Raw genomic sequence first — 12,664 nt, 5'->3', positions numbered from 1 at the left:
TGTCTATGTAAATGGTAGACATAACCACTGTATAAGTGTAAGAAGGTTCAGATTAACAACAGCACAGCAGAAATTATCAATGTCATATTAAACGCAAACTGCTGGTAGACGTAATTTACCCAAATTTTTATGTCGCATGTAGCCCAAGATCTATGTGTATGTAAAAAGTCTAGAATGTATAAAGGTAATCATACCAGAAAGCAATGCCATGTGCCCTCCAATTAAAATGACATAAATTAAATACCAGAAGTATTATGTTATTATTCATTGTCATACATGCATTCCTTATGAAAAGTAGCTTAATGTCTTTGATAATAATAAACTTAATAGTAACAATGTAGCAGTTCAACTGGTTGTGAATTGTTGGCTAATATGACAGTTATGATTTCTATATACTGCTTTTAGTCTCTACCTCATTACACTTATACAATTTTTTCAACTACCATTTACATGAACACTGGGCTACATCTTATAAACATATGTATTAATGTATAGTATTTTCTGTCACATGTAGATATGAGGACATTCTACTTGTAAGACTGGTCCTTGCTGCAGTTGTTCGCTAGGTTCTAATTCACATGTCTTTTCGTTATTAATTGCCAGCCAGTTTACGAGTTATTTACAAAATGTTCCTCACAGGACACTGTGGCTAAGAATGGCGATAGAAAAACCACACCACACTTCTGAACTCATGTGGTATCTTTTTACTATTGAACAAGTTACTTGGGGTTCACGTTAACTTTACATTTTCATACGATTCTGTACTGGAATTTTTTTTTTGCTTACTTATACGCTGTTGCATAGAATTATATATTACTGTTAGTTTCAAATATTTTATACACCACTGTGTGGCAACTACAAAATAGATTTTTAATTGTACGAAGATTTCATATTGTCTCTTGTTATTGCAATAATTTTTGTTTCTTTTACTACAATTTGTAAATTGTTCAGTAGCTTTTCTGCTTCAATGAATATTCTACCAGTAGTACCATCAGGCACAAGTTGCCTTCTTGTAAGCCCTGATGCAAAACATCGTTTACTGACCTGCCTGCAGTGATATGGACATTTTCCATGTTGTTCATTGGTGCTACTCATTCTATAAACTGTGTTGTTAACACTTTTCATGTGAAGCCTATGTAATGTAATACCTGCACAGTGGATGTAACCTCCTCATATAATTGAGACACAATTATGTATTGTTTTCTAATGCTATGTCACTACAGTAAAGTAGTGTGTTAATTGCGACCTCATTCTGCCATATGGAAATTATCTGGTACTACACTATGTGATTGAAAGTATCCTGACACCCCCAAAAGCATACTTTTTCATATTAGGTGCATTGAGCTGCCACCTACTGCCAGGCACTCCGTATAAGCAACCTCAGTAGTCATTAGACATCATGAGAGCAGAATTGGCTGCTCCATGGAACTCACTGACTTCAAACGTGGTCAGGTGATTGGGTGTCACTTGAGTCGTACGTCTGTATGCGAGACAGAATCATATGTGAAACAAATGTTATTACTGTTAGTTTCAAATATTTTACATTTTATTATATTGAAGAGGGGTGTAATATGTAATAAGCCAACATCTATCCCCAGGCCATAACACAGGAATTACAAACTGCATCGGGATCCACTGCAAGTAGTATGACAGTTATATGACAGTTAGACAGGAGGTGAATAAACTTAGATTTCATGATCGAGAGGCTGCTCATAAGCCACACATCACGTTGGTAAATGCCAAACGACGCCCCACTTGGTGTAAGGAGTGTAAACACTGGACAACTGAACAGTGGAAAAACATTATGTAGAGTGACGAATCACAGTACACAATGTAGTGATCCGACAACAGGGTGTGGGTATGGCAAATGCGTGGTGAACGTCATCTGCCAGAGTGTGTAGTGCCAACAGTAAAATTCAGAGGTGGTGGTGGTGTTATGGCGTGGTTGAGTTTTTCATGGAGGGGATTTGCACCCCTTATTGTTTCGCATGGCACTATCACACCACAGGCCTACATTGATGTTTTAAGCACCTTCTTGCTTCCCACTGCTGAAGAGCAATTCGGGGATGGCGATTGCATCTTTCAACACAACTGAGCACCTGTTCATAATGCATGGCCTGTGATGAAGTGGTTACACGTCAATAACATCGCTGTAATGGGCTGGCCTGCACAGAGTCCTGACCTGAATCCTATAGAACACCTTTGGGATGTTTTGGAACACCAACTTTGTGCCAGGCCTCACCGACCGACATCGATACCTCTCCACAGTGCAGCACTTCGCGAAGAATGGGCTGCCATTACCCAAGAACCCTTCCAGCACCTGATTCAATGTATGCCTGCAAGAGTGGAAGCTGTCATCAAGGCTAAGGGTGGGCCAACACCATACTGAATTCCAGCATTACCGGTGGAGGGCGCCACGAACTTTTAAGTAATTTTCAGCCAGGTGTCCGGATACTTTTGATCACATAGTGAATATGGCAATATCTCTGCCTTGGGTAAGAATTTAGAAATCTGTACTTTTCTTTCGATATAACGACGCTCTGCGTCATAATACTCGTGCATAATGTAAATATATTTTTTGGTGATATGTTTATTCTGGTTAGGATTTTCAACTCTGCAGAAAACATTATTCAGATGGCATATGACTGAAGTGATAATATTTCATCACTAAAAGAATGCCTTTTTGTAGACATCCCTGATATTGTAGGTGCAGTATGTTTTAGATCAATTTCTGTAGTCTTTTCATGTAACAAAATCGATCATATTTACCCTATGATAATGGGCCCCTTAATATAGATGAACTCAGGTTTTTGAAGATACTTTTATATTTTTTTCTTATTTTTACCAAATACTGCCTTATCGAAATTACAAGTTGTGTTATTGACAAAAAATATCTTCAAATCTAACAAAAAAGCCAACATTATCAGTTATACATTTCTGAAAATTACTGGTTGCTTAAATTGCAGCATTAAAAAAGCAAATAAAAACTAATAAGTTACAAGGATATTTACTTTCAAAACATGACCCCCCCACCCCTACCATCTAATGCTACCAGTCTGCGTGATCACATCATAATTATTGCCATTATCTTTCATTTCAAGTTTAGCCATTTTCATCATCCTCACACACATAAGACCATATTTATTTTAAAGGAAATGCCACCTTTATTTCGATAACTTCTCGGTTAATGGGGAAGCCTGCATTGAGTTTCTCCTGCACATACATCACAAATAACTGCTTCAGGGCACAAAATCTTACCTTCTGGAGTCCCAGAAAATTTTTTGTGAAGAACTAAAACAATGGAAAATCCAGGATGGAATAATGACATCATCATGTGTGAGAGTTGCTGTGTGTGTGTGTGTGTGTGTGTGTGTGTGTGTGTGTGTGTGTGTGTGTGAGAGAGAGAGAGAGAGAGAGAGAGAGAGAGAGAGAGAGAGAGAGAGGAGAAGAAGAAGGCGGCTTTTTGGCCGAAAGCTTGCTTACTTGTTTAGCAGTCTTTTTGTTGTGCCTGTCTGCAACTCAACATATCATGTAGAACTAGTATCCTTTTAAACACATTCTTCATCTTGTACTTACTTCATACAAACATTCACTTCATTGTCAGTGAATTTTCATACTGCCATGAACTTGTTTATAGGCTTTGCTTCATTAATGACTATTAACTCAAATGTTAGCATTGAATGGTCTATGCAAATCATTTGCGAACTCTTAGACCCAGTTACCACAATAAAGCCTTGGCTACGATTTGCATATATTGTTGATCGCCAAAATTTACTGTCATTACAACTCTGAGAATGAAAGCTAATTAAACACTGCAGTTACTTTTAAGACTGTTACTGCCATATATATGCTAAGATAAGAATGACAGGAAATGTAACTAAATTTCAAATTAAAATAACAATGACTATTAATTGAATATCTGTGTTACAGAATGTATTTTTTAAATGATGAATTTGATAAATATCATTACACACCAGTAAATAGTAATTGTAAAAATTAAAACAGTCCCTACACTATGGTTACTCTATAGTTACAGAATGAAATTACACACTTTCAGAGACTTAGCTGGACTCATACAGATATAATTTTATGAATATAGACTGAAGCGGTGAGCGAAAATTTGTACCAAGTCCGGGAACCGAACCTGGATCTCCTGCTTACCAGGCAGGTGCATTAGCCACTAAGCCACCTTGGTACAGTGGTCCACACAACTGCACGGATTACCCTGGCACACCTCCCTCCTTGATCCAAATTCTCACTGCCGCCACAGTCTACTTTAAATTCCCCCTTACATACAAGCAGAATTGCTGAGGCTCTCCATGTTGTGGAATAACACCTCAGCATTGAACCTTCATGGCTAACAGACCTGCCTAATAAGCACAAGACCCCAGTTTGATTCCCAGCCTTGGTAAAAATTTTCACTCACTGCTTCAGTCTATAGACATACTCTATAAATATTTGAAATATTCTGATGAACTTAAAAGTCACAACACCAAGGAAATTTAAATACGAATTCAATCTACATTCAAACATGAAACAGAAATACCTTGTGGCAAGCCATGAAGAATGTTTAACGTGAGACTGCGATGCTCTTCATTCTGTGGCATAACCACTATTGCATACAATGTTCCACGGCTTGCTATATTTGCTAGTACCCTACTTAGGGGCACTTCCTCATTTGGGAATAATAAATCAACAGTAAGACCAACTCCTTTCAACCAGTGTTCAATATATTCGGCATATTCCCTGAAACCAGACAAAGCATTGCAAATGTACTTACACAGCAGGCAAAAACCAAAATAGAAACAAACTTGGCTGACTATACTGTTTCACTACTGGATTGACAGGCAGCATTTTCTTTACCCATATTTGTGAAACTACTGGATATTTCTAAAATGAATGTAAAAAATGAGAGGGCTGGTAGAGTGGGTCATAACAAGCAACTTTCGCATAACAACCCATACCCACAACTCTTAACTTTCAGCACCAGGCATCATTTAACAGTGTTAAGCACTGCCAGGAAGGTAGCATATAATGCGTCATCCGAGTTGACATGGTAGCAGGTCAACGTTTTGATTTTCTCAGAGACACTGAGGCAAAAGAAGATGGGGCACATGTTTTGTGACCTTTATTTGAAAACAGTAATAAAAACTGCTCAAAATTACATCATTCTGCTTGAATGCATTCCAGAAAACAACATCCAAGTGATTATCACACCCTTTCAAACACACCTGGCAAAGTGGGGATTACATCAGAAGCTGGCATAATTCACACTATTAACACTTCATCTGTCTTGACAGATATTTCATAAGCAACAGATTTCAGGTGTACCAAAACAAAACAAAAAATCAAGGGGCATCAAGCATCGACGGAACATGCAAGCCATGCCAACGGTCCACTGCACCCTATCCAATACCATCCAAATGATATCGCACCCCATGAGAGAAGTCAGCAGATGCACCATCATGCCAATACCATATATGCTGCCACAGGTGAGTGGAGCATGTTCCAACAACTCAGGCAGTGTTTCCCTGACAAATTTTAAGTATCTGCATTCAGTCGTTGGGGGAGCATCCATGGAGCAATCATGTTACTGCCTATCAAACCAGCCCAAATGATGATGGTGAAGTGCTCTTGGTGACCACAAACAAAGGCAGCTAGCGGATTTTTCCTTGTGCACAAATGTTGATTGTGGTTGTTGAAGATACCTTCCCTTGTGAACGATGGATGCCTCATCTGTAAAAAGTACAAAGTGTGTGAATTCAGGTGGAATGGCACACTTCCACAAAAAGTACAGGCAGAAGTCAATGTGGCACGGAAACTTTTCTGGGTTAAGGACTTGAGCTTCCTGATGGAAGTAAGGATGCAAATAATTTTCATTCCACACAACAGACCGTGGATTTGGAAAAGCAGGAATTTTTCCTTATTGCCCCGATGACAGATTCCAGAAGACACAGATACATATGATACTGAATAACAAGACGTTTCTTGGACAACAGCCTTCAAAATGCCACTGAAATAGGTTCGCTTTAATCTAACAAAAGGAAAGTCACGGCAAGCAAAGCACTTCATGTTAACCCCACAAATAGGTACTGCTATAAGGGACTGCAATGAAAATGATACTTACAGTGCTGAAAGCAAGGAGTCCCTATCATATGATTCTGATTCTACCTCCAGAACACCTAACAGTGATACAGAACATCAAGAGTCAAATTAAAATGAAGGCAAGGTAAATATATACTTGATGGAATAGATGATTTTATTATTGAGTAAATATGTTTCATGTTGATAATGTCATATACTTACTGAAACTGATATTTGCTTGTAAATTTTCCTGAATGCAAGTGTTTTTGAAGCAGTAATTTTGAATTTAATTAACCTACAAAAACTTGTTTTGGATAGAAAATGTAATACGTTGTTGTGAATATACCAATATATTTTTTTAAGCTTCAAAATAGTGATCAGATTCCAATTTGGTTTGTACATACAAAATAAATAAAAATTCACCTCACCTTGTGAGGTGAAACCAGTCAACAATTAAAATAATAAGCGCAATTATGAATAAAAAATTAACACGTGAATGTACCATCATCAAGGTTGTACAGTTAACACTTCAAATTTGTATTGCAATATCACTACAGTAAATGAATGATATTAAAAACCCGATTCACTCCAGCTTACAATACCATCAACTCTGAAAGCACTAAGGAGGAAGGGAAAATTTATAAATGAGTCGTTTTAACATCCATTTAATGCAGTTGGGGCTGGGACAAAAAATTGACATAATACGTGGGTAAATGGTAATGATAGGAGTAACTTCAAGGTTCCATTGTTTGGGTTGAAATGGCAGTGATAAGGTGACATCCTAGTAAATGTATATCTGTATGTTTTTTCTAGCTCGTTGATTTCGTGTCTGGGGAACTGTGGTCAATTCAGTTCTGTAAGTTCTACCTTTTCAATGTTACAACATAACTTCAATGTTCCAGCACTGAAGACAAACAATCATTTTCTCCAGAATGAATTTTCACTCTGCAGTGGAATGATTAAAGCTGTATGCCAGACCAGGATTCAAACCTGGTACCTCTGCTTTCTGTGGGCAAGTGCTCTACTGACTGAGCTACCCAAACACAACCCATGACCCATCCCCACAGCTTTACTTCCACCAATACCTCATTTTGTACCTTCCAAACTTTACAAGTTCTCCTGCATAACTTGCACTCCTGGAAGAAAGGATACTACAGAGACATGGCTTAGTGACAGCCTGTGGGATTGTTTCCAGAATGTATATTCCCTCTGCAGCAGTGTGTTTGCTGATTTGAAATTCTGAGTGCTGGTCTGACACATGGTTTTAATTCACCAAGAAGAATTGTCGACGATGTACGCATGCAAAGAATGAAACATTTCTCTTGTCTGGCGTTTTGCAGCAAACCCCTGACCAAGAGCACAACTGATGTCCTAATAAGTCACTTAAAGTGTCTCATGCAAGACCAAAGGGACAGAGTGTACCTCTTTGAGATTACCTGGAGTATGAAAGCTAATGTAAACTCAGCTTATAACATATATATAATGTCATTTAACAGCGACTGGATTGCGTTGACACTGGTATCAAAAGTAGTTTGAACAGTTTCTGTGCTGAAAGCGAATTATTTACAATTGTATTTATAAAGTCAAAATTCATCCCACTGCAAGATCTTTTGCTATGTAGGGCGGTTGTTATGTTTCACATACTTGTCCAAATAGTGCAGTACTGACAATGTATTCTTGTGCTTTGTCACTGTTTATTTTGATCAAATTCCCAGATACAGTTTTTGTAATTGTAAACATGCCGAAGCACACAACTGCTGCCAACGAGGGAGCATGGGAGTTCAAAGCACAAGGTCTTTATGGCCTGATGAAGCTATAGTATTCTATAAATACTGCAACAGCATGATATCATGGGACAGAAAAGATATTGTATTAAACCACATGCAGAGGAGAAGCACAAATGAAATAGATCAAAGAATTCTATTGCACAAATAAAGCTGATTATATAAGCTGGTTCATTGTTGGCCTTTGCTACCATCCTACAGTGATCTCTATGTGACTTACATGGTGAACTGGGTGTTTCTTTGCATTGTGTTTGGTTTCCCATTTGGACTTTGCCTGTCAGCTGCTGCTGCTGCTGCTGCTACTGCTGCTGCACTATTGCTTGGGCCGGGAATAGGAAAGGGTTTCATCTTGTGACCTGCCTGGCTCAGCAAACGATGAAGTTATCTGTTCCCATGTTTATGATGCCACATTTCTTTCATGTAACTGTATCAAGTTTTATGTAGAAATAAATGTCAATTGCTGTCTGCAAATATGGTGATGACATGATTGTGAGATAGCACAACCATGATGTTATTTTTGAACTATGAAGTGTTGGGAAGCACGGAAACCACTCAACAGTTAATGTAACAACTTCAGCAGCAGACAGCAACAGCACAGCACTTTCAAGAACCATTGCATAAAACTCATCAATGGCATCAAGTCCTGCCACCCCGGTGTTTCTGCTGTTTGACCAAGCAAAAAGACAATGAGCATCTCCCATAGGTGGATGACACTTCATGGAGGCAAGTCAACATACGTTTCTTTGTATCATGTAGTGCAGATATTTGATTCATTAAGAGCCTTCAACCATTTCATTAGACAGTATCTGTCATCCTCTCATCAGGCAGAATATGTACACTGCTAACTGATCATTCTGCATCAGAACATGTATATGGCAGCTGCTGGACTAGAACCCCTCCAACACAGGGAAAGAAACTCAACCTTACACAGCCTGGGTTATGGAATTACCAATATTGAGCCACACCTGTAATTTCAGGTGCATTTGTGGCATATACTGCACTGAAGTTCTTTTCCACATCCTTTACTCAAGTCAGATATCTCCTAGAACACTTTCTCAACCACCTACACCTCCCAGTACACTTTCTCAACCACCTACAAAGTTTTAAACTCTCCTACCTAAGTACACTTCTGTTGACCATTAGAATGGAAAGACAGCACTGTGACCAATCAAGAGCATTTCAACCACAAGCCCTCCAAATGTTGTTGTTTGCCCCCAGTGCCTTTTAAAGCATATACACATAGAACTCCCCACTATGATACTATCTGCCAAATTTCTTCGAAGCAGGACAATGTGGAAGTTTACTGCATACACCTTTGCAAGTCGGCTGCGTGGAACAACAATGCGACAGCACAAACAATTTTCAACCAGTGGCAATTTCTCTAAATGACTGACAGAAAAGTTGCGAGCCAGCTGCCTCAAACCTCATTCTGCCTTCCCCGCCCAAAAACTTTTGGCATGTGAACATATTCGCACTCTTCCTTCCTTTTAGCCAGTCTCTCTTCATGGTTATGCATTCGTACCTACTGCCACTGCCTACATGTCTCTCTCTCCCAATGTCTCTTTCTTTCTCCACTTGATTTACCAGATATCCCACAATCACTGTGTCCTCTTTCATTTACACTGTCTTCTTCTGCCTTTCTTCCCCAATGCCACCGTCTGCACCATACGTCAGCAGTACAAAAATTCTGAGGAACCAACTTATTTTTTCCAATGTACTCACACGTTTAAAATTTCAGTTCAAAATGCGTTCACCTGTGCGTTAAAGTTCGCTGATCTGGGAGGACACCCCAAGCCTATGTATAGTCTCAATTCGAATTCGCCTCTCTTTTTCATTCCCACTCTCTTTCACAGCCACTTTCTCCCTCTCACCATCTCTCTCTCTCTCTCTCTCTCTCTCTCTCTCTCTCTCTCTCTCTCCCCCCCCCCCTCCCCACACACACACACACACACACACACACACACACACAGGCACTATTTCTTCTCTCTTCCACAATCACTCTCTCTCTGCTAATTTCTATCAGCACAAAAAAAGCACGAATATGTTTGCATGCCAAAATTTTTGGTGAAGAAGGTGGAATGAGACAGCAGGTTCCCCGCTTTTCTGACAGTCTTTTAAAGAGGAGTGTATTTGCCTTTTATGTTCAGTAAAGTTTTGACAGATTATTTACGTACTTTAATGCATTTATATACTTTGACAAATAAGAACAGAAAATAAGTATGCATTAGACAAGGTTAACACAAAATCATTTGGTTTACACTTCTTCTGGATACTTTGCTAATCAATCGCAATTCATCGAAAATGCCAGCCTTATGATTTGTATCTTAAGAAAGTAAAAATGTTATTAGAAATATTTTATTAAATTGGCAGACTTTCCAGTTTTGAACAGATTTTGGCAATCATCTTAAGTTCTTTTTAGGCGCATTATGACCCTTTTTAGGCCATTTTTTTTACCGCTGCAGTACCCCTTTGGGCATATTTGTATAGGAGTTAATTGCCCATTATACAGAGAAAGTGCATCGCCAAGTTCTACTGGTAAATAAATGCTGATTAAAAACTTTGTTGGCCAACCTCAGGACCCTTGTGATGACCCTAGTATCCTTGCCATGCATTCACTATTTTAGTTAAAACTACATTTATGCCTCAGATCAGATATGTAACTTCAAAGCTTTGGATCTCAGTAACAGATAATAATACTGAATGAAGTTATCCAAGAACATCAATTTAAGAACATACGGAAAAATTTTTGACAATCTGCCATGAACAGAAATTACAGAAGTGGCCAGCCTCACAGCTGGTACAGTATGATTTAATACCCACATATGATTGTTTTTTTTAGGGTTTTATAATGAACTGCTCACGAATGAATGGTGCTTTTGAGAGTCACCTAAGTCCACCTTACATCACATATAATGCAAAAGAACTGATAGATTTGTTCAATTTGCCTGGGTTGGAGGAAGTGTGTAGTGTTCAAATTTTGACCTTGTACTGCAGGATAGCTACTCCGATAGGTGTAAAAATGGTCACTAGGCCAATGGCTATCCAAATCATTTGACCTCTTTATCTCTGTGATCAATAAAACACAAGATACAATTCTCTGAAAAATCATATTTTTGCACACAGCTTTCTGCAACATACTGATACCGTGCATGCACTAGTTACAAGGACACTATCTCCAAACTAATACTGTCATATTAGACGATTTTGCAATTGCGAATAATGACTACCATCAGCTGTAGAATGGAATGACGACAGTGAAAATCTGTGCTGGACCGAGACTTGAACCCGGGTTTCCCGATTACCACGAGCAGTGACCTTACCATTTGGCTATCCGTGTACAACTCACGGATCGGTTGGTAGGACATGTTTTGAGGCATCAAGGGATTACAAATTTAGCATTGGAGGGCAGCGTGGAGGGTAAAAACCGTAGAAGGAGACCAAGAGACGAATACACTAAGCAGATTCAGAAGGATGTAGGTTGCAGTAGGTACTGGGAGATGAAGAAGCTTGCACAGTATAGAGTAGCATGGAGAGCTGCATCAAACCAGTCTCAGGACTGAAGACCACAACAACATGCAAACAACAAGTTAGAGTCTCCCATTGAAGTACCTGTTCACGCCATTCAGTAACCTATCCTTTGCAGAGAAACCAGACTCTTGTTTCTCAGTTGAAAAAGGGTCTAGGGACCAAAACAAAATGAGGCTCATATTTTGCTCAAAGCTTTGGATGAATTTGTGTTGCTGATAAACTGTCCTAAGTTAAGTTTATCCACTGAATGAAATATACACACATCAAAACTACTTTTAAAAAGACAAGTGAACGAAACTATTCCAGAAATCAACTGGACACTTGACTTACATTACCACATATCACAAACACAACAAAAACTTATATTGGTAAGTGCCAACTCCCTGCCAGGTTGAGGAATATTCTACACACCTCATGCACACTTCTAAGCTCATTCAAAGGCATTAATAGAGTTGGTCTACAGCAAAACTGTCTGAGCATTAGTCACAAAGGCTCTTGTTTACGTTCTTTTTCAGGTCTTGAGTTGCTTGTATGCAGCATGTAGAGTAGGCTGAAAAACCAGTCTCTTGACACAAGGCTAGTATGCATCAACAAACTCCATCCAAGCAACTATACAATGTACATTATGCCAGCAAAACTACGATTTTTTATAACATCCAAAAGGTTTGATAAACAAATCAGTTTCATTCTACAGTGACTATAAAGTTCCCAAAGTTGAGAGAGAGAGAGAGAGAGAGAGAGAGAGAGAGAGAGAGAGAGAGAGAGAGAGAGAGAGAGAGAAATGTTACAAGGCAGCTGACTAGTAGAAACTTCAAGCATTACTTTTCTATCAGTCACAATACTTCTACCTGCAGTAAGGGTAATGTCACTTTCAGCAATATAGTGCAATTCATATTTAAATAATTGCAGTAAATATATGCTTTTATACAGTTACGGATGTAGGTAACAATCATTCTGTGGTACCCGCAAGATTAAATGTAATGCCTCGTAAATTGGAATCAACTTAAAACATACTTTCACTACAACATTCAAAACTGTGATGGCATAACAGCAGAACGATTGCACCACTGATGAATTCACTTGGCATCACATAACAGCAGAAGGGTTGCACCATTGACTGAATTCGAGAGCAAGTGTTACACTAGAAAGTGCGAGGAAATAATTCCCTTAAAATCCACATAAATATGCTAAAAATGAAGACAAGGTTTATGCCCCCAGAATTTAGCATCAAAACATAAGGAATGTTAACCATGCATATGTTAGCACAG

General features: G+C 38.7%; 1 protein-coding gene across 3 annotated transcripts in view; it reads right to left on the bottom strand.

Moving 5' to 3' along the window:
• Positions 1–12,664, bottom strand: part of LOC126473547 (nuclear receptor coactivator 5) — a 148,774-nt gene that overhangs the window by 42,074 nt on the left and 94,036 nt on the right. For all 3 annotated transcript variants that reach the window (XM_050100675.1, XM_050100676.1, XM_050100674.1), the window contains one exon: positions 4,547–4,746. In XM_050100675.1, the coding sequence (XP_049956632.1) occupies positions 4,547–4,746 (200 nt within the window). The remainder of the gene's footprint in view (positions 1–4,546; positions 4,747–12,664) is intronic.

The sequence above is a fragment of the Schistocerca serialis genome, chromosome 4 (assembly GCF_023864345.2).
Source record: "Schistocerca serialis cubense isolate TAMUIC-IGC-003099 chromosome 4, iqSchSeri2.2, whole genome shotgun sequence".
NCBI classification, from domain to species: Eukaryota; Metazoa; Arthropoda; class Insecta; order Orthoptera; family Acrididae; genus Schistocerca; species Schistocerca serialis.
The sequence above is the reverse complement of the archived record's forward strand: the minus strand, read 5'-3'. Positions and strand labels throughout refer to the sequence as shown.